Source organism: Bos indicus x Bos taurus, chromosome 6, assembly GCF_003369695.1.
Source record: "Bos indicus x Bos taurus breed Angus x Brahman F1 hybrid chromosome 6, Bos_hybrid_MaternalHap_v2.0, whole genome shotgun sequence".
In the NCBI taxonomy this organism is placed as follows: Eukaryota; Metazoa; Chordata; class Mammalia; order Artiodactyla; family Bovidae; genus Bos; species Bos indicus x Bos taurus.
Genome location: NC_040081.1, coordinates 34,941,653 through 34,963,678, shown reverse-complemented (window position 1 = coordinate 34,963,678; position 22,026 = coordinate 34,941,653). Strand labels below are relative to the sequence as shown.

At 35.8% G+C, this 22,026-nt stretch overlaps 1 protein-coding gene across 2 annotated transcripts in view; it reads left to right on the top strand.

The window, feature by feature from the left end:
• MMRN1 (multimerin 1) overlaps positions 1 to 22,026 on the top strand; it is a 93,618-nt gene that overhangs the window by 46,937 nt on the left and 24,655 nt on the right. Inside the window, exons 5-6 of one of the 2 annotated variants that reach the window (XM_027544068.1) lie at positions 12,419 to 12,520; positions 13,559 to 13,729. In XM_027544068.1, coding sequence (XP_027399869.1) covers positions 12,419 to 12,520; positions 13,559 to 13,729 — 273 coding nt within the window. Of the gene's footprint in view, positions 1 to 12,418; positions 12,521 to 13,555; positions 13,730 to 22,026 lie in introns of both variants that reach the window. The other variant, XM_027544066.1, reaches the window with a different exon arrangement.

Sequence of the window (22,026 nt, the reverse complement as noted above, 5' to 3'; positions counted from 1 at the left end):
TAGCAGTAGCAGGGAATTCAATCAACAGTGTAAGAGACTGTGATTAAAAATTAATATAAGTGTGGAGAAACCATTATGATTCACATTTAAAAAAAAAGAAAGTTGTAATATAAAAGCTCTAGGAAACTTGCAGTTTAGTTAAGGATATTATATATGGTTCTTCTAGCCCATTCATTGAGAATCTGTAGGCAAATTTCACTGTACTGCTATTTTATTCTGGATCTGGACTGAATTTCAGAAATGTTATTTAATACATTTTCAGAGTATAGCATCAGGTAAAACAAAGTTTTAAGCAGAATATAATCTATACCAAAAATATTTGCAAACAAGGTAATTTAGCGTGTTCTAAAAAAACTCAAAATATGATCCAGCTTTCAAAGGATTTCTGATTTCCATCAGGTACACAAACATACTCTCTGTGGTAAAACATATTTGTTTATAGACTGTGTATGTCAGACGGTTAAGAGTTCTGGAGAATATTTAGTACTCTGTTCTAAAGTCTACAGTTCATTTTTATATTTCTCTTATGAAAAAAGATCCTTAGGATTATTAATTCCATTCAGTTCAGTTCAGTCACTCAGTCGCGTTATCATTTCTTAAATATCCAGCGTTTGTTCAGAAGGGTTCACAATATACCCTTCTGGAAATTTTGAATGTCATTGCACGTCCTATTGTACCTAACGGACTGAATGCAGACATGTAGCAGGAAGAGGAGCCTGTATGTCAAAGAATGTCATGGTCTCCAGTTGATGAGGACTATGTTCCTTCATGCTTCTTCCTTTTATACCTGCTAATGGATTATTAATCACTAAAGGTGGACTGTTTATGCCCAGGAGGAAAAAACACAGAATTTCATCATTATAAATATACACACACAATAAAAAAAAGACTAGTTGACAGTTTTGAATACCTACTATGTAGTGTTTTCCCCTTTTTTCAAAGTATTATATGAAATATTTAAACTGAATTCAAACGGGATTTGCTTTGTTTTTTTAACAACACCCTCTGGTATAATGGAAGCAACCTGTGGATACCTTTAATACTAGATTCTCAAATCGTTATCTTGAATCCCCATTAACAAACACATTCCACAACAGTTCTGACTCTGACTTTCCGTCACAATAGTGTAACTAGAATTATGCAGGTGTCTGCTGGTTAAGCTGCCGTGGCAGGTCTTCTTTCCATTGAAATCTAGAGTAGGAATAATTTTCCGATGGCAGATGTGCCCGTTGTGTCATTTTGCCATACAATCAACCTAATACAAGTGTGATTCCAAGGGAACCTACTGTTGCTCCCTACAGTATCCTGACCATCCCAGTCTTCACTTTTATTGCAGTACATAAAAGCTGTTGAATTTTTCATTAGAGCAGTTGATGCACTGGTAGTATCAAGAAATACTGTGTCCCTTTGTCCCTTGAACCATTCTTCATTATCTCATCTATCCTTGGGGCAGGGGTTGGGGGATGTGGGGGGAGTGCACACATTTTCCTTCTGATTCCTACCCAGTTACATAAAGGTACTCCTCCGCTTTTCATCATGCCTTATATATGTGCCAACAGTCTTTTATTCATATGTGGGAGAGAAAATTGTCAGGTTTCCTTTGACAGCACTCTCCATGCTGTCTCATATGACAAGCAGCTCCAAATATGGCAAGAACAATCAGTGTGGCTGATCCATTCTTTAAATCCCTTCAGAGCCCTCAAGGGTTTGAAAGAACCTGGTTATGTAGCTATAATTACTTCCGTGTCAGTCCTTTACAACAAGAGGGAATTATTTTATTCATAGAAAATTTGTAAAGTATTACATGAATTTCATAAATCCTTGTTTCCCCACAACCTTCCTTCCCACAACAAAATTAACTTCATAATAGAAAAAGTAACAATTTTAATTAAAATTGCACTAGGGAGGTCTTTTTAAATATATAATCAATAGATCAGAAAATGGAATTGCTGGCAACTATACTCTCATTTATTTCTCCTGCTTCACTTTCTACCCTTCTCTTTTTCTGTCTCTCTCTCTTTCAATAGACCAATCCCCAACCTGTTAGGAAAGGATGTGTGATCCAAAATCCATGGGGGCAAAAGAATTTGAAAAGGAAAACAGGTACATGTTTATGTATAACTGAATCACTTTACTGTACACTTGAAACCAGCACAACATTGTTAATCACCTATACACCAATATAAAGTAAAGCATTAAAAAAAACAAAACCCATGGAGCATTTCTTTCTGTGGTCTTATTCTCTAACATACTATTTATATTATTACTAACTTTCCACACATTCTCTTTTTGCTGCAACTCAGGGAATCAAAATTCTGGTAAGAAGTTCTATTAAAATATTAGTCACACTCCTAAGAAGAAACTAAGTTTTAAAAAGCGTAAGTGAATAGAGTTTTGTTGGGAAGAAAAAGGAGCACCAAGTCCAATATCAAAGTAACATTTTTATATATTTTACATTTGTTACACCTTTCTTGAGGGTCAGCAAGCTTGTCTTCACAAAGTGACCTAGATTTGTGATATGGTATCCAAGATATGTTTTGAAATATCAGTGATGACATACTTTCTAAGACAATTTTATAAACTTTGCAATAATGTGCTTTTCCAGTAGATGTCTCTGAAATGTTCTGAAGTAGTTAAAGGAAATTTTGGCTTGCTCTAATAACACAAAGGACAGGAATTTAAGTTCAAATAATGTTAGCGAGGAGGGGAAAAAAACTTCTCTAAAAATCTGTTTTTAAAAAAATCCAGTCAGCTTTAATCAGATCCTCTATCTAGTAAAAAGGTATTTTATAAAACTTTTCTAAAATATATCATAGTTATTATGAATGTTTAAAATGTAATTAGTTGGTTATTAGAATAAACAGGCCCTGCCATATATTATGAATATATAAAAAATATTTCTTTTCATAAGTGTGCACTAACTCAATAAATTATGTAAGAGCTATTGTACTATTTTAAATATGGGGCTTCTCTAGTAAGATTATTTTGAAAATTACTTCAATTAATATACCATAAAAGTTACAATATTTGAAACGAAAAAAACTACATTTCTTATATTTTTGCATATCTAGTTCTTGGTGGTGATTAATGCCTTCCCCTGAAAAAGAACATTACCTCCTCTGCTCAATGATAGTATGATACGTTTAGTCAAAAAACACAATGTACTTTTGTTGCATCAAACTGTATTCTTCTATTTAGCTACTAAATCTCAGTAAATGTTTACATATGTACTCAACATCATCATGCAGTGTTCAGTTAATATCAAAGGATCAGCTGCAAACTGGCCTTGTCAAACCACACAGGAAGGTGTCTGGTTCTAAGGTGGAGACAGCAAGCTTCCTCATTACTGAGACACCATTAATGACTTCCTCTATATGCCTCAAAAGCCTGGAAGGAAGAAAAACTCAAAAATAACACCTGTCTAATTAAAAGAAAAAAAGGAAAATCACCTAATAAAGGGATGGTTGTTCTTGACACTTGCTGACCTTGCTTCTCTTAAGCCCTGATCCACCAAGATCAGAGATTCTAGTGCAAGGAAAAAAAAGAGTAATTATATTGGGAAAAGAGAAAAAAGAAATCCAATTTTTAAAATACATTGAACTTTTTAAAAATCAGAAGAACATAAAGATCTGGGTAGAATTATTCTAATTATTATTAGAATTAATTATTAATTATTGATTGAAAAAATTGATTGAAAAAAATGAATTAATTATTCAATTAAATAAATGTCCTTCTGTCTTAGCACCAATCTCTTAGAAAGGATCAAGAAAAAAAGAAATTTGTACCTATGGAATAAAACAAAGGTCTCTGCTTAAGCGCAAGATAAGAAGATTGCCTGGAAAACCTAGAATCGTGGCAGTCCTGTGGTAGAGAATACATAAGGAAGACAGAAAGATTGCTAAATGAAAAAATAAAAGAGCATCGATCAACCAGGAATTTTATCACAGGAGAGTAACTGACTCCACTCTCAGAGATCATATCAGTGCTTCTCTACCATCTAAATCCCAAGAAATAAATTGGAATGAATGCAAGTATTGAACTCCAGTCAACAAACAGAGCTAAGAAAAGATAACAAACTATTGAATTTGTTAAACAGGCATTTCAGGTTTTTAACAGCCTTGGCAGAGACCCCATCCAATGAATTCCACAGAAAAGAGGTTCATACAACAATTGGATCTCAAAGATCTTTTGTGGTGCTTAATGGTTGTTTCTTTTACTTAGGAGTAAAATTCTTCATCCATTTCCTCCTAAAACAATTAATTAAAAATAACTATAGCTAAGAGCAAATGCGAAGTTTTATGCACACACACACATGTAATCACATTAGTTTTTGCCATTCAATATTGAAAGGGTTTCTTTCCACTTACATTTTCTTTCAAATCAGTCTTTTTAAAACTTTAAAACATATAGAAAAATATTCCTAGATTTCTTAAGAATCTCCATACCATCTTCCATAGTGGCTGGAAACTCAAACAGGGCTCTGTATCAACCTAGAGGGGTGGGATGGGGAGGGAGATAGGAGGGAATTTCAAAAGGGAGGGGATAATGTTGAGTTTTGACAGAAAACAACAAACTTCTGTAAAGCAATTATCCTTAAATAAAAAGTAAATTAAATATATATATGGAGAAATATTAACTGTTATTTCATAAAAATATTTCTACATGCTGAGGAATGAAGCACCAAAGATGAGTATGCAAGAAAACTAAAGACTTCAGTCAATATTTCTCTGTTAATCTTTATCCTTTTTGGTTTATTTCTCTTTTTCTTCCTGAAGTGTTAGTCACTCAGTCATGTCTGACACCTTGTGAACCCCATGGACTGTAGCCTCTGTACATGGAATTCTCTAGGCAAAGATACCAAAGTGGGTAGCCAGTCCCTGCTCTAGTGGATCTTCCAGACCCAGGGATCAAACCTGGGTCTCCCACATTGCAGGCAGATTCTTTACCACCTGAGACTTTCTGAAAGCTTTATTTAATTCTCTTCTCCCATTTTCTTATTCTAAAATTTTTTCTTATCTTTTTATTTCTAATTTGCTGATTTGCTCTAGTATGTCACTTACTATTCTCTCATTGGCAATGCAATAGCATTTTTCCAGATTGCATGAATGAAACTTACTTGAAATTCTTTTGACCCTAAGGTGAATAGAAAATTACACTTAAAGTCTTTTTGTATACCTCCTTTCTGTTCTTGACCCTTTACCTCTTACCTAGGTTTGTTTTCACTTCTTGCACATTCAGGATCTGGCCTGGAGTGAGTGGCAAAGAGACAACCATAATTGGATGAAGTACTCTGCCTCCAATAGGACCCAACACACATAGAATACCCTTCACTTCCTCTTGTGTGAGTGTGTGTGTGTGTGTGTGTACGACTCTCTTTTTGCTGGTACTTTCCAAATCAGGAACAGTCAATGAAATAGAATATTACAATCTCCACATTAAATATGCAAGATTTAATACTTTGTAAAGAGAAGAGACCCAATTTCATTAAAATATAATGCAATATAAAATAATGCCTTATAATTTGTAATGAAAACTTTTAGCATCGTATTTTAAACCCTTGGGAATGTACTGTGTAAAATGCTACTGCAATTTTTATTGCGGTTACTCCACTTTAGTCAGGATCATGATTGCCTCAATCTGCCTCTTGATTATGGTGATGTGGTGGCAAGGGACAGGGTTTATATTAAAAAAATTGACAACTAATTTGGTATCAATTAATATATAAATCAATATAAAAATCAAAAATTAAGAATATTACTTTATTTTCTTAAGTTACTCCTGGAGGAGGAAATGGCAACCCACTCCAGTGTATATGTTATTTATATTATAAAACTATATACCAAATAATATAAATCATAACACAAATCAGTCATTGTATCATTCAAATAAATTCTAAGCAATTTATTAATTTCTATAAATTTTGATGTGCTCTTTTTTTTTTGGCATGGATGACACCAGCTAAATGATCTCCCCATCAGAGATATGATTTAATATAGGTAACTGCCTCTGTCTGTTTTAAAGACTTCTTCATCAGATTTAGAGCCATGAGTGACATGAAATCTCAGTAAGTTTATAATTTCTTTTAATATCAATGGTATTGCCACGTGACTGAATTATCTACTAGACACCACTGAGTTAACAGTGATTGCATTATGTTTTTTCATTATTTCTGTGTGTATTTTTAAATATTCAATATATTTATTATTAACTAAACCATAAAAATTCTTATAGGAATGTCCTATTTAATCAATTCATAGAGCTCAGCAAACATTTAATCAAACTTAGGGCATCATAAATCAAGGTGCTTAAACATTATACTTTTGAGTCTTGTCATAAAAATTTCATTTTCACATAAGTTATTAGAAAATCTGTATTTTCTCATGTAATTTCTCCTGTATTAATTTTTGTGTTAAGTAGTATCTGTAAACATTTTTCATATCTAAAATATCTTTTATCAGTTTTCATGTTATTTTCAGTTTAAAAGGGAAATAATTTTTTCCTTATAAAGTTAAAAAAAGATTTAGAATATCATTTATGAAAACCAATTCTCCTTTTCCTTTCTGTAAAAAAAAAAAAACCTTGTTTTCCAAATGTTAAACATAAAACTGATCTGAATTTCATGATGATGTTAAAAGTTCTAATTTTTTCTAAAATTCTTATTTTATTGAATTTTACTAACATATTTGATAGTGTTTTTGAAGTTTTTTATTTCAAAGGCTTTACTTTACTTGAAAATTTTTATCATTACAAAAGCTTATTTCATGAAACTAATTGGTGGGTTCTAGTGGTAAAGAACCCACCTTCCAAGGAGACATAAGACATATGGGTTTGATCCTTGGGTTGGGAAGATCCCATGGAGAAGGAAGTGGCAACCCGCTCCAGTATTCCTGCCTGGAGGATCCATGGACAGAGGAGCCTGGCAGGCTACAGTCCATAGGGTCTGAAAGAGTCAGACATGACTGAAGTGACTTAGCACACATGCAATTTCATAAAGTTCTTTAATATTTTTCTCTTGATCACAAATTAATTTTAACAGAAATTAAATGTCATTGAAGACAAAAAAAGTCTAGTAATTTTTAATGATACAAATTTAGATCGTTATTTGAAGTCTACATTTATATATTAAGTAAAAACTGATGGACTTCTGTGGTTGTTGAGTGGTAAAGAACACACCTGCCAATGCAGGAAAGGAGGATGTGATCCCAGGGTCAGGAAGATCCCCTGGAGAAGGGAATGGCAACCCACTCCAGTATTCTTGCCTGGAAAATTCCATGGACAAAGGACCCTGATGGGCTACAGTCCATGGAGTCAACAACAGAGTTGGACACAACATAGGGACTAAAAAAAAAAAAACAGTTCACTAATTTGTATTGAAAATCAAGTGGATTTTATTTCAAAAATACATATTATATTTTAAAATATAATTTATTTTTGATATTGATTTGTTATTTTTGATTTTGATATCTTATATATCAAAAGATGTTCCAGACTGATATTTGCACTGTATCATTAGATAATCCAGGACTTGGCTCATTATTGATAACATTTCTATTTTTTTCTAAGGTTCAAAAAATTCCCACTCATGATATCTAAAATACTTTGAAAATTTAAACCTTTGTCTCTTTTCCAGTGTTTTTAATAATTTATTATAAATTCATAAATAATATTTAGTAAAATCTATGTACTGTGGAAAACTCTGAAAGAGATGGGAACACCAGACCACCTGACCAGCCTCTTAAGAAACCTATATGCAGGTCAGGAAGCAACAGGTAGAACTGGACATGGAACAACAGACTGATTCCAAATAGGAAAAGGAGTACGTCAAGGCTGTATATTGTCACCCTGTTTATTTAACTTATATGCAGAGTACATCATGAGATACGCTGGGCTGAAAGAAGCACAAGCTGGAATCAAGATTGCCGGGAGAAATATCAATATTTCTCAGATATGCAGATGACACCACCCTTATGGCAGAAAGTGAAGAGGAACTCAAAAGCCTCTTGATTAAAGTGAAAGAGGAGAGTGAAAAAGTTGGCTTAAAGCTCAACATTCAGAAAATGAAGATCATGGCATCTGGTCCCATCACTTCATGGGAAATAGATGGGCAAACAGTGGAAACAGTGTCAGATTTTATTTTGGGGGGCTCCAAAATCACTGCAGATGGTGACTGCAGCCATGAAATTAAAAGACGCTTACTCCTTGGAAGGAAAGTTATGACCAACCTAGATAGCATATTCAAAAGCAGAGACATTACTTTGCCAACAAAGGTCCATCTAGTCAAGGCTATGGTTTTTCCAGTGGTCATGTATGGATGTGAGAATTGGACTGTGAAGAAAGCTGAGCACTGAAGAATTGATGCTTTTGAACTGTGGTGTTGGAGAAGACTCTTGAGAGTCCCTTGGACTACAAGGAGATCCAACTGGTCCATTCTAAAGGAGATCAATCCTGAATGTTCATTGGAAGGACTGATGCTAAAGCTGAAACTCCAATACTTTGGCCACCTCGTGCAAAGAGTTGACTCATTGGAAAAGACTCTGATGCTGGGGGGGGATTGGGGGCAGGAGGAGAAGGGGACGACAGAGGATGAGATGGCTGGATGGCATCACCGACTCGATGGGCATGAGTTTGAGTGAACTCTAGGAGTTGGTGATGGACAGGGAGACCTGATGTCCTGCGATTCATGGAGTCGCAAAGAGTCAGACACGACTGAGCAACTGAACTGAACTGAGCTGATGTATTGAGAACAATTAGTATGTGCTAGAAAGTAAACTAAAGTAAGCACCAAACAATTTAGAAATTCTAACTACTACATAAATCACACCTAATAAGAAATTGTGTGTGTGAGTGCTCAGTTGTATCCCATTCTTTGCAACCCCATGGACTGTAACCCACCAGGCTCCTCTTTTCATGGGATTTTCCAGGGGAGAAATCTGGAGTGGGTTGCCATTTCCTTCTCCAAAATAAGAAACTGATGTCTGTCAAAAAACCGATATAGTACATCGATTAAGGAATCTCCTTAAACTAATGAATCTGCCTGTAACGCAGAAGGCTTGGGTTTGACCCCTGGGTCAGGAAGATCCTCTGGAGAAGAGAATGGCAGGCTACTCCATTCTTGCCTGGAGAATCCCATGGACAGAGGAGCCTGGCAGGCTACAGTTGGTGGGGTCCCAAAGAGTCAGACACAACTGAGCGACTACCATTACTATTATGTAGTGCATAAAACGGACCCAACAAATTACTAGTTGTGAAAACAGTTCAGACGTTATAAAAGGAATTCCATTGATCATGTATCCTACAAGATATATCTTTTATCACACATACACAATTAACTTGGAGTAATTTAATATTGCAATTTTTTTAAACTAAGTTGATCAGTTATTGTTGTTTAAGTTGTATCCAACTCTTTTGCAACCCCATGGATTGTAGCTTACCAGGCTCTCTATCCATGGGATTTCCCAAGCAAGAATACTGGAGCGGGTTGCCATTTCCTTCTCCAGGGGATCTTCCTGACCTAGGGATCAAAACCATGTCTCCTGCATTGGCAGGCAAATTCTTTACCACTGAGGCACTAGAGAAGTGCTTATGAGTTATTACACTTTGTCATAATATATTTTCCAGTATGTATGGCTGTATTTCAATATTTTAATAATTGCTAGGTCACATTGGTGTATACTGACTGAATACAGGTTTGGAGTTAGGGCTTTGTGGGATGTTACCAGATAACAGTGAGGTGCTATAGCCTAGGCTTTGAGTGGAAAGGCCCTTTTATTTCTGAGACATACTGAAATTGTCAGTGGGCTCTAGATTTGATTGCTGGGTAGGTGGCTCAAAGACTTCACATGCACACACTTAGGAACCTCTCTTCGGGGATTGTGTGTCCTAACACTGAGAATAGTATTATCTATAGTAGGGAATGGGAACTGTGAAAACCACCCTCCACATCCACCTCACTTCACTTACTCCTTATAAAGGTCTGCTTGTCTATGGAATGGTAGGAGACTAAAGGTTTTAATTCACTTACTAAATCAAGTCTTTAACATGTACTCTTGTTATCAACAAAGCTAGTAGTTGTTTAAAAATTTCTGAAGATTAATCCAATTGCAATCTGGATTGCAATTTTTAACTTAAAAACATCTGGTGTTTTCTTTAAAAAAAAGAAAAAAGAAAAATCTGGTATTTTCTGCCTTATAACATTGACTTTATTTATTAGAATTAGAAAATTTTGAAATTTGTTCTAAATTAATGGTTCTTAACCACAGTCATGCATTTAAATCACCTGCAGAGTTTAAAGAACTATATATACACATTCTCAATTCCCCAGAACAGCGCTACGATTCATAATCTTCAGACGGGGCAAGGGTGATGGACAGAATGTTGACACTTGGTTTCAAAGTTAACAATCACTTCTGATTTCCATCCATAACAAAAAACTACTAGTCTAAAGAAATGTTAGGAAAAAAGAAGAAAAGCAAGAACATAATATGCTTTAAAAGTTAATAATAGAAAAATAAGTTTGAAGAGCAACTGTGTTTGTATGCCACAAAATATGTGGTCTTTGTTTTCACCGTAATCACACATTGCTTCCCAACAAAATGCTCTACCTACCAGGTTGTGGCGTGCATTCCAATGCACCAGCTCTTTTTGTTCTCCTATGATCTGGCTCAGAAAGGTTAGCAGTAAAAAAATGAAAAGACCATTTGTTCATTTTGCTAAACCCACCTTTCCCTTTTGCTATAAATACAAGGCTATATCCAGAACACTCTTGCACGGCTAAGAGGAACGGGTAAGGTAGTGAGGTGGAAAGTTTGTAAGAATGATTTATCTTGATAGATGGATTTAATTCCAGTGATTCACAAACTTCAGTGTGCACTGGAATCAACTGGAGAGCTTGTTAAAGCACAGATTTTTGCCTCACTCCAGGGTTTCTTAAATTAGCAGGTCTGTGGGGGGTGCCCAGAAGTTGTATTTTTAAAACTCCTAGGTGATGCTGATACTGCTGATTCAGGGACCCTGGTTTGAAAACCAATGCTTTACTCTTTAGTAACACTCTTAAGTAGATAGATTTTAGCTGCCAAGAAAATGCTTTATTACATCAGAAGGTATCTTGATTTTTAAAATTATATAATTATTTAACACATATTTCTATAAATTAATTTGAATTGGGGCTATAATAATTTTACTGCTAGGATCTAGCATAAAGTTAATACTCTTCACCACCTACCATGGCTCCCAAATGCATACACTTTTCCCCAAGCTACATATTGTCTTCTTCCACCAAATAAGTTAAAAATTATGCCAGGCTATTTATTAATCAGTGGAGAGAAGAAAATCAAAACAAAAACTCCGGACATGAATGGAGATTCATTAATTTAGCTCAGTGCCCTAAAGAAAGCAATGCAAAATTTAATCCAACAATAGAGACTAAGTGAAATTAGCACCAAGTATATATACTTTCTATGAAGTAGAGATGATTTAGTATTATTGTCACAGCGACATATCCTTACGGAGAATAATTAACATATGCCAGAAGTGCAATTTCATTGGTACATAATTTCACATGGGAAGAAACACAGTCAGATACCAAACACTTGTTTTCTCGTGTCTGACATTCAGACCTCAATGAATAAATTTGTTCATTAGAAGTCTGAAAATTACAGACATATATTACTTGATGTGTTCAATATTTTTAATAAATCTTCCTCTAAATTGTTTTCCCCAGTGAAAAATTATATTCCCATTTAAAATATTGTTTGATTCGTGGGAAAAAAGAAGCAATGTTTTAAGAGAGTAAATTTATTTTATAAGAATTTCTATTTTTCTGAAATTTCACTGATTTTACTGCTTGGTACCCTTTAGACATGCCCTGTAATGGTTTGCTTTTACTTACAGTGTTTCTGTTTTGAACCTATGTATTTCTTAAAAATCTGGGGAAAATCCATTTAAGTGGCACTATTAAGCAAATATTCTCTTAGTAAAGCACTTGTAGCTCTCCCTTACTTTCAAGTGGCCACCAGTTGGAAATTGCTTTGTTAAGCAGACCATCTTTGAGACAGTCCACTTAGAAAGTTGCTACAGCTTTTAACACAGCTGAGTTTAAGGTCCCCTCAATTATACTAGCAGTATATATCCCCAAGTTTACACAGCTTCCCCAAACTATCATCCATTTTCAATTACAAGGAAACCTGAATAATTTTACTTTTTTCAAAGAGAACTAGAATCTTGCACTTCCAGTACCAATAATATGGTACCAATGTGGATGGGGGCAGAGCCGCTCACTCTGCAGTCATATCGGACCATGACCATCATGCTTCAGTACATGTGAAAATGCATGTTAGCCACATTGCTGCTCAGGACTGGAAAAAAATGAGGTAAACCCAGTGCTTAACTCTCTCTCTCTTCTCTTTTTGCTTCTATCTAGCCCAGGAACAACAGCAGCTGATACACAGCAAACAGGCTGAAAGTCACGCGGCTGTTGGCAGAGGAACATTGGAGCAGCAGCCCCAAGACTGTGGTGACCCAGGTCACAGATTGTAATTACTATTGTCCCTAACCCAATCATTGTCAACTCTATTTATGAAGACTTACAAACAATACATCACTTGCCTGTCAAATGTTTGATGATGACACATTAACGTACCTCTTGACCCTTTTCTACTGCTGCTGTGTATTAGGTGAAACTGAATGAATTGCTGGTTCCCAGCATGAAAGGAACATGTGTAATTATTGGAGCTCTCTTTACAGACACAGAAGGGAACAGAAATGCTATCACACTAGGTTGTAAGGAATTCACAGGTTTTCAAATTTAAATCACATTATTGTCCTCCAAAGAGTACAATTATGGAAGAACTTTGGCATGGATGGAAGGACTTGATCATTTTAAAGCAGCTGAGAAGCCTTTCTTCCCTTGTTTGATAAGAGATTGCCAAGGTGTATTGATCACAGACTAGGGCAAAGAACTGTGGCTCAGAATCAACAAGAATATCATGTTGATCTAAAGTTGGCATGTCACATACTTTCTCATATTTCTAATAAATATTTCACCATTCCTTTTAGGCTTCATCTCTTAGAAACATAAAGTTGGTTACTGCTAAAAACATCTATGTTTGGCATATATCTAGTCATATAAAACAAGGCACTCAAATTGAGGAATCTGATTTAAGGGAATCTCTTTAAGAATTCAGGTGAATATAGCTTATAAACTGTACTCAATTTTTGTTAAGGGGTCAAACTTCAGTATTTTCACAAAATACAATGAAACCCTCCTTGAATTATTGAAATCACATGTAAAGTTATGGAAAGTATCATTGTTTGATAAAGTGATTCTAACCAAATTCTGAATCTCTTTCTCTCTCATGATTTGAGTGGCTTTTTACAAATTTCTTCCCCTAAATAGCATAAAATTTAGGATGCCATTTGCCAAGTATATATAATCTATATTTTCAAATATGAAGCACAAACATGGTTTATCTGAATTACCACACAATCTATCATGAGATTTGAGTGGTTTTAAATATGAATTTTTAAATGTTTCCTATTTTCTCATCTTATATATCAGCAGTGACACAAAAAATGACTGACCAGATGAACTACCAGGCAGTGAAACTAGCCCTTCTGCAGAAGAAGATTGACAATATTTCTTTGGCTGTGAGTGATGTAAGGAGCACATATTCCTCACTAGAAGAGAAAATCAATGAAGACAAAGCCGGGGAATTTAAATCTTTTCTAAAAGGTAAAAGTAAATTATTCATTTAGTTGAGACAGAAGGCAAAAGACTCATTTATCTTTTCCCACATCATTTTAAGATCTTTTCTTTAGATTGGGAGGTAGAGAATTCTAAAACAGATTTTTTGGGGGAATAAGATACTTTAAAATCCCTTAATTTCTGAAATAATGTGAACCATCTAAATATATTTTTACTAATACAGACAAATCTTTGACTATTTCATCTGACGTACTGACATTGTGTACCTAGTTATAGCCCTATCTGTATTCCTTTATAGTTAAAATGAGCTATACTTAATCTGCTTCCATTGTGGTTTCCAGTTCAAGATAAAGATGCAGTTCAAGATAAAGATGCAGTCAAGGGAAGCTTATCAAGGCACATAGATCCATGAATGTCTTAATATTGATAAAGATATTGAGAATAAATCTAAAATATATTATTACCCCAGAAACTAGCTCATGGAATATAATCAATAAAATATATTCTAAATTCCATCAGGTCATTATTCATAGAAATCTGAGTCAGTTTTGCCTGAATTTTGTGCTCTTGAATTAGCAGTCTCTGTTTCTTTCTGGAGATCTGCAGGATAATCCATTTCCTGTTCATTTGAGTTGTTAGAATTCATTTTTTTGCAATTGTAGGATTGAGGGTCCATTTTATTGATGACTAAATTTGTTCTCAGCTTCTAGAGGCTACTGCATTTCTTGGCTCATGGTCTTCTTCCTCCATTTGCAAAAGCCAACTCAACAGCTGTTGAGTCCTCATGGCAGCTCTCAGACCCACTCTTCTGCCTTCTTCCTCATTAAGGACACATATGATTACACTGGACCCATCTGGATAATCCAGGATAATCTCCTCATTTCAAAGTTCTTAACCTTAATCATATCTGTCAAGATGCTATGGAAGGTAACATATTCACAGGTTTAGGCGATTAGGGACTGAACATCTTAGGGGCAGCATTATTCTGCCTACCAGAGAGTTTTATGCATAGTGAGTAATTGGTACGGTAGCAATACAATAGGACCCCTTGATAATTTCAATAAATCCAATCTAAGGGGATCAGGGAAGGCTTCTACAAAGAAAAACCAAGTCAACTGATAAGTAATGGATCAGGAGGACTTAATTTGGCAAAGAGATTTCAGGTAGACCACGGATATTCTAGACATGTGTTTTGGTTACTAGGAGCATCTCAAGTCACTGGGTTTATTGTATGTTTCCAAGTTTCAGGATTACTTGTCCTTTCACTTTATTTTGTACATAAAAAATATGCACTGTTCATCCCATTTCTACCACTCATGTTATTTTTTTTTCTATTTTATGTGGTTCACAAATAAAAGAAATAAAAAGGTGAAGATTTCCATATCATTTACTAGTACAGAGCCATCATTATTTTTTCAGTCATGTAAATTATTAGTGCTATTAACCAACTGAAAGAAAGACTCTGTCTTACATTTCTGGTATGTCCCCTATGGCTAAAACTCATAGCAAGCATAAGAAAGGAATATATTTTCCCTGAAGTGATAGCATGAGAAAGAAGTTAAATAGAAACAGTACACAATCAACTATAACCATCATAATAAAATTTGTTTAACAAAATTTAGTTATCATAACCTGAGAGAATTAGGCCTGTCAACAGCCTTTTGTGAACCTACTAACAAAAAAACTGGCCCTGACACAGGAAAAATATGCATTCATAGTAACAACAACAGTTCCTCTTCAATAGGAGGCATTAATTGTGAGCTGAGCCCAATCAATTAAAAGAACCAGAGGGCTTGCAGTTAATGAATGTTCATACAGGGAACAAGAGCTAAATTCACCCCCAAGGTACTGCACTTTCCCAGCAAAACCATGACCCTTCTCTCACTTACACTACATCAGACCGAGAGGCACTGCTTTATCTGCTAGGAGCTGGAGAAACTGTTTAAAATCAAATGCCCCAACACTTTTAGAGTTATCTAAATGTTATGAATAGACCATGTGTTCACAGCCACAGGAGGGACATGCCAAGATATCTGATATCAGATATATCTCTTAAGTTACCATATACAATATCGAATTGTTAGGAAGTAGTAGCACATTGAGTCACATGAAACAGAATCAAACTACACTGAAAATGATGTGCTCCCTCAAATATTGACATAAGGCATTTTGACATATTTTTGCAAAAGTTAGATTCTTGCACAGATGTTTCTATAGTAACAAATTATATGAATATTATCTGAAAAGCTTGTTTTCCTGAAACAAGTTTTTAAAGCTAATAATCTGTTTGATTCCTTTTCAGACACTAGCTATAATTTTTACCCTTTACCCAATGTAGTTTTCCATTAAAATTTTAAAGCATGAATTGTTACTTTTATTGTTTATTTTTTTCATAATTACTTTGTTCAGGATTCTGTACTGAATTTTATACCTATTTACAGTGTTTTCACCTATTTTCATTCTTTTCCTGATTTTCAGATCATGCTGCTTTCCCTGTTTAAAATCTGTTGTTACTGTTGCTATTATTCACAATTAATAAATTCAGTTACACTTAAGTTTTATTTTACCTTGTCAATATTTTTTTTCTTTTTAAATTAATTAATTTATTTTACTTTACAATATTCTATTGGTTTTGCCATACATTGACTTGAATCCACCATGAGTGTACATGTGTTCCCCATCCTGAACCCCCCTCCCACCTCCCTCCCTGTACCATCCCTCTGGGTCATCCCAGTGCACCAGCCCAGAGCATCCTGTATCATGCATCAAACCTGGACTGGCAATTCGTTTCACATATGATATTTTACATGTTTCTGTGCCATTCTCCCATATCATCCTGCCCTTGCTCTCTCCCACAGAATCCAAAAGACTTTTCAATACATCTGTGTCTCTTGTGCTGTCTCACATACAGGGTTATTGTTACCTTCTTTCTAAATTCCATATATATGTGTTAGTATACCATATTGATGTTTTCCTTTCTGGCTCACTTCATTCTGTATAATAGGCTCCAGTTTCATCCATCTCATTAGAACTGATTCAAATATATTCTTTTTAATGGCTGAGTAATATTCCATTGTGTATATGTACCACAGCTTTCTTATCCATTCATCTGCTGATGGACATCTAGGTTGGTTCCATGTCCTGGCTATTATAAACAGTGCTGCGATGAACATTGGGGTACACATGTCTCTTTCGATTCTGGTTTCCTTGGTGTGTACGCCCAGTAGTGGGATTGCTGGGTCGTATGGCAGTTCTATTTCCAGTTTTTTAAGGAATCTCCACACTGTTCTCCATAGTGGCTGTACTAGTTTGCATTCCCACCAACAGTGTAAGGGGGTTCCCTTTTCTCCACAGCGTCTCCAGCATTTATTGCTTGTAGACTTTTGGATAACAGACATTCTGACTGGCCTGAAATGGTACCTCATTGTGGTTTTGATTTGCATTTCTCTGATAATGAGTGATGTTGAGCATCTTTTCATGTGTTTGTTAGCCATCTGTATCTCTTCTTTGGAGAAATGTCTGTTTAGTTCTTTGGCCCAGTTTTTGATTGGGTCTTTTATTTTTCTGGAATTGAGCTACCAGAGTTGCTTGTATATTTTTGAGATTAATTATTTGTCCATTGCTTCATTTGCTATTGTTTTCTCCCATTCTGAAGGCTGTCTTTTCACCTTGCTTATAGTTTCCTTTGTTGTGCAGAAGCTTTTAATTTTAATTATGTTCCATTTGTTTATTTTTGCCTTTATTTCCAATATTCTGGGAGGTGGGTCATAGAGGGTCCTGCTGTGGTTTATGTCAGAGAGTGTTTTGCCTATGTTTTCCTCTAGGAGTTTAATATTTTCTGGTCTTACGTTTAGATCTTTAATCCATTTTGAGTTTATTTTTGTGTATGGTGTTAGAAAGTGTTCTAGTTTCATTCTTTTACAAGTGGTTGACCAGTTTTCCCAGCACCACTTGTTAAAGAGATTGTCTTTTCTCCATTGTATATTCTTCCCGCCTTTGTCAAAGATAAGGTGTCCATAGATGTGTGGATTTATCTCTGGGCTTTCTATTTTGTTCCATTGATCAACATTTCTGTCTTTGTGCCAGTACCATACTGTCTTGATGACTGGGGCTTTGTAATAGAGACTGAAGTAAGGCAGGTTGATTCTTCCAGTTCCATTCTTCTTTCTCAAGATTGCTTTGGCTATTCGAGGTTTTTTTGTATTTCCATACAAACCGTGAAATTATTTGTTCTAGTTCTCTGAAAAATACCATTGGTAGCTTGATAAGGATTGCGTTGAATCTATAGATTGCTTTGGGTAGTATACTCATTTTCACTATATTGATTCTTCCAATCCATGAACACAGTATATTTCTCCATCTATTAGTGTCCTCTTTGATTTCTTTCACCAGTGTTTTATAGTTTTCTATGTATAGGTCTTTTGTTTCTTTAGGTAGATATATTCCTAAGTATTTTATTCTTTTCATTGCAATGGTGAATGGAATTGTTTCCTTAATTTCTCTGTTTCTCATTGTTAGTGTATAGGAATGCAAGGGATTTCTCTGTGTTGATTTTATATCCTGAAACTTTACTATATTCATTGACTAGCTCTAGTAATTTTCTGGTGGAGTCTTTAGGGTTTTCTATGTAGAGCATCATGTCATTTGCAAACAGTGAGAGCTTTACTTCTTTTCCAGTCTTGATTCCTTTTATTTCTTTTTCTGTTCTGATTGCTGTGGCCAAAACTTCCAAAACTATGTTGAATAGTAGTGGTGAGAGTTGGCACCCTTGTCTTGTTCCTGACTTTAGGGGAAATGCTTTCAATTTTTCACTATTGAGGATAATGTTTGCTGTGGGTTTATCATATATAGTTTTTATTATGTTGCGGTATGTTCCTCCTATGCCTGCTTTCTGGAGGGTTTATATCATAAATGGATGTTGAATTTTGTCAAAGGCTTTCTCTGCATCTATTGAGAAAGTAATATGGTTTTTATCTTTCAATTTTTTAATGTGGTGTATCACGTTGATTGATTTGTGAATATTGAAGAATCCTTGCATCCCTGGGATAAAGCCCACCTGGTCATGATGTATGATCTTTTTAATATGTTGTTGGATTCTGTTTGCTAGACTTTTGTTAAGGAGTTTTACATCTATGTTCATCAGTGATATTGGCCTATAGTTTTCTTTTTTTGTGTGGCAGCTTTGTCAGGTTTTGGTATTAGGGTGATGGTGGCCTCATAGAATGAGTTTGGAAGTTTACCTTCCTCTGCAATTTTCTGGAAGAGTTTGAGTAGAATAGATGTTAGCTCTTCTCTAAATTTTTGGTAGAACTCAGCTGTGAAGCCGCCTGGACCTGGGCTTCTGTTTGCTGGAAGATTTCTGATTACAGTTTCAATTTCTGTGCTTGTAATGGGTCTGTTAAGATTTTCTATTTATTCCTAGTTCAATTTTGGAAAGTTGTACTTTTCTAAGAATTTGTCCATTTCTTCCAAGTTGTCCATTTTATTTGCATATAGTTGCGAATAATAGTCGCTTATGTTCCTTCGTATTTCTGTGTTGTCTGTTGTGATCTCTCCATTTTCATTTCTAATTTTGTTGATTTGATTTTTCTCCCTTTGTTTCTTGATGAATCTGGCTAATGGTTTGTCAGTTTTATTTATCCTCTCAAAGAACCAGCTTTTGGTTTTGAAGTTTGCTTTAAAAATCGGGTCTGTCTTTCTTTCTTTCTTTTTTTTTTTGCAAGGTAATAGTAGGTTATAAAAATGAAAATTAAAGGAGTAATGGGGACTTAAAAATAACAAAAAAATAAAATAAAATATATTTTTTTAATTTAAAAAATGATAATATAAGACTTTCTCTGGAGCTGTTGTGGACAGTGTGGGGTCAGTTCATTTTCAGATAGTTCCTTGGTCTGGCTTGTACTTCTCATGGTTTATAGGCCCTACCTATGTAGTCGGTGCTAACTATAGGGTTTTAATCCATTGCACCTGTCACTTCCAAAGCGGTTCCCTCTGTTTATTTTAGCTTCTTCTGTTTGCTAGTCTCTTCAGTGTCTAATTTCCACCCTGACACAAGGGGCGTGGTGATGGTCACTTTTTTTAGGCTCGCTTGTTCAGTCGTGCTTTGGGGAGGGAGGAACACTGCAAACAAATATCACTGGCATGTGTTCACAGTGATTCAGCCACACTGGGTTTGCCCCCGCTCACGGAGTGTGTGCTTTCCCAGTCTACACTGCTTAGGCTCTAGGTTGCTCTGCTGGGAACTATCTGATGTGGGCCCTGGTTTGCATGCACTTCCCAGGTCTAAGCCGCTCAGGTTCAGGTTCTCGGGTACTCCACAAAGACACAGACTTGGTTGGGCCTGCATTTTGCGCCCATCCCAGGTCTGAGCAGCTCAGGTGACCAGGTTCTTGGGGTGCGTAGTCGCCCCCAGTTGAAGGCTGTGACTTATCCCCTCCCCCATCCTAGCCACTCAGTTTTCTGGGTGTACAACGGGCGCGCCTTCTCAGGTGTGCCATGTATCTCTTCTGGGAAGCTGATCTCTGGCTGTGACGCTCCCGGCGGATGTTGACCGTCCAGAATCCCAAGAAGTCTTGGTTAGCAACGAAGTTTGTTTGCAGTTTGGCATAGGATGCCTCTCTGGGGCCGCGATTGCCCCCTTCAGGTTCTGGCTGCGCTCGCCTGCCTGTCCCCGGCGGGGCATGGGCCGCTCCCAGCCTGCTAGCTCTGCTCAGTCCTTTGTTCTGCAAACGTGCCTGGCGGTGGTTAGGGCTTTTTGCTGGATCACGGGATAGCTATCCCACAGTCTGGGTTGCTATCTCAAGCTAGTTTCCTCAGATTGCCCTCAGGGCATTCAGGACCAGTCCTTATCCTAAGCAATGCCGCCCACTCCTCCCTGTTCCTCCCCAGCTTGCTAGTGGGGGATGCAAGCATATGGGCTGTTGCACCGGTGGGAGTTGCTGTTAGGCACATAATCTGTGGGTTTTAATTAAGTATTTATTTTTCCTTCCGGTTATTTTGCCCTCTGAGAGTCCAAGGCTCGCCACAGACCCCCCGGAGAGATTGTTTTCTGGCGTTTGGAAACTTCTCTTTTTAAAGCCTCCCTTCCTGGGACGGATCTCCATCCCTACCTCTTTTGGCTTTCTTTTTATCTTTTATATTTTGTCCTACCTCCTTCCGAAGACAATGGGCTGCTTTTCTGGGTGCCTGATGTCCTCTGCCAGCATTCAGAAGTTGTTCTGTGGAATTTGTTCAGCGCTCAAATGTTCTTTCAATGAATTTGTGGGGGAGAAAGTGGTCTCCCCGTCCTATTCCTCCACCATCTTAGGACCACTGCCCCTACCTTGTCAATCTTGAAAAACATTTTAAAGCCAAAATTGTTAGATTATAAATTTCAGAGAAGTCTGATTCCTAACCTTAATTATTTTATTGTGTTTCATCTAGTTGTTGCCGTGAAAATTAAAGATGATTTTAACTAACAGGAAATGACTAAATGATTCTATATAAAGTGCCATAAAAATATCATTTCTATTAAGTGGTGCCTTACACTCAGCGAAGCTACCGTATTCTGTTTTAAATGTCATAAATCTCATTGGCCAAATTTCATTTTCTATGTAGCATCTAGAATATACTCAATGAAGATTTGTTGTATAAATGAGTGGTGTGTCAAATGCTAAGTAAAATTTAAAAAATAAAAATACTTAAAAATCTTTCTTGGTATAATTGTTCATTTTAGTAAATGCAAAAGCTAGACTGTGTCAGTATAATTTATCTTAACTGCAGCTATTTAATCTTTTCTAATAAACTTAGCTTTTCTTTAGTATTTTGGTGCTGTGTGTCACTGATTACTATTTCATACTTCACATGCTTTTTTTTTTCTATTACATACAAGTTGATTTTCACTTACTTACAGTTTTTAGACTATGTTTATTTCAGTGTCCAATGGGTTTAGAAGTGTAAATTTTGTGCTCTAGAAATCCTAAAGCCTAAAAGATCTATTAACAACATTCATCTTTAGTGTTTAGGATTTCTAAGGAAATATTTATCCATTCACAGCTTTGTCTTTGTACCACATTAATTACCAAGTATCAAGATGCTCAAGCAATACATCATTCCATTTGATATAATTGTTCTTTCACAATATGTTTTATGTAAGCCTCTCAAGCAACTTACTTTTTTAAACTTGCTTACAAAATAGAGACATGTAAAGACTATATATTTTTATTTGCTAATTATTTTTCTTGAATAGTCCTCATAGTAGCCATAACTTGTTTCACAATACTCCATAGTTCAGACCTTCAATTTAAAATACTTTGTAATATGTTGCCTGTATTTTGCATTATAAA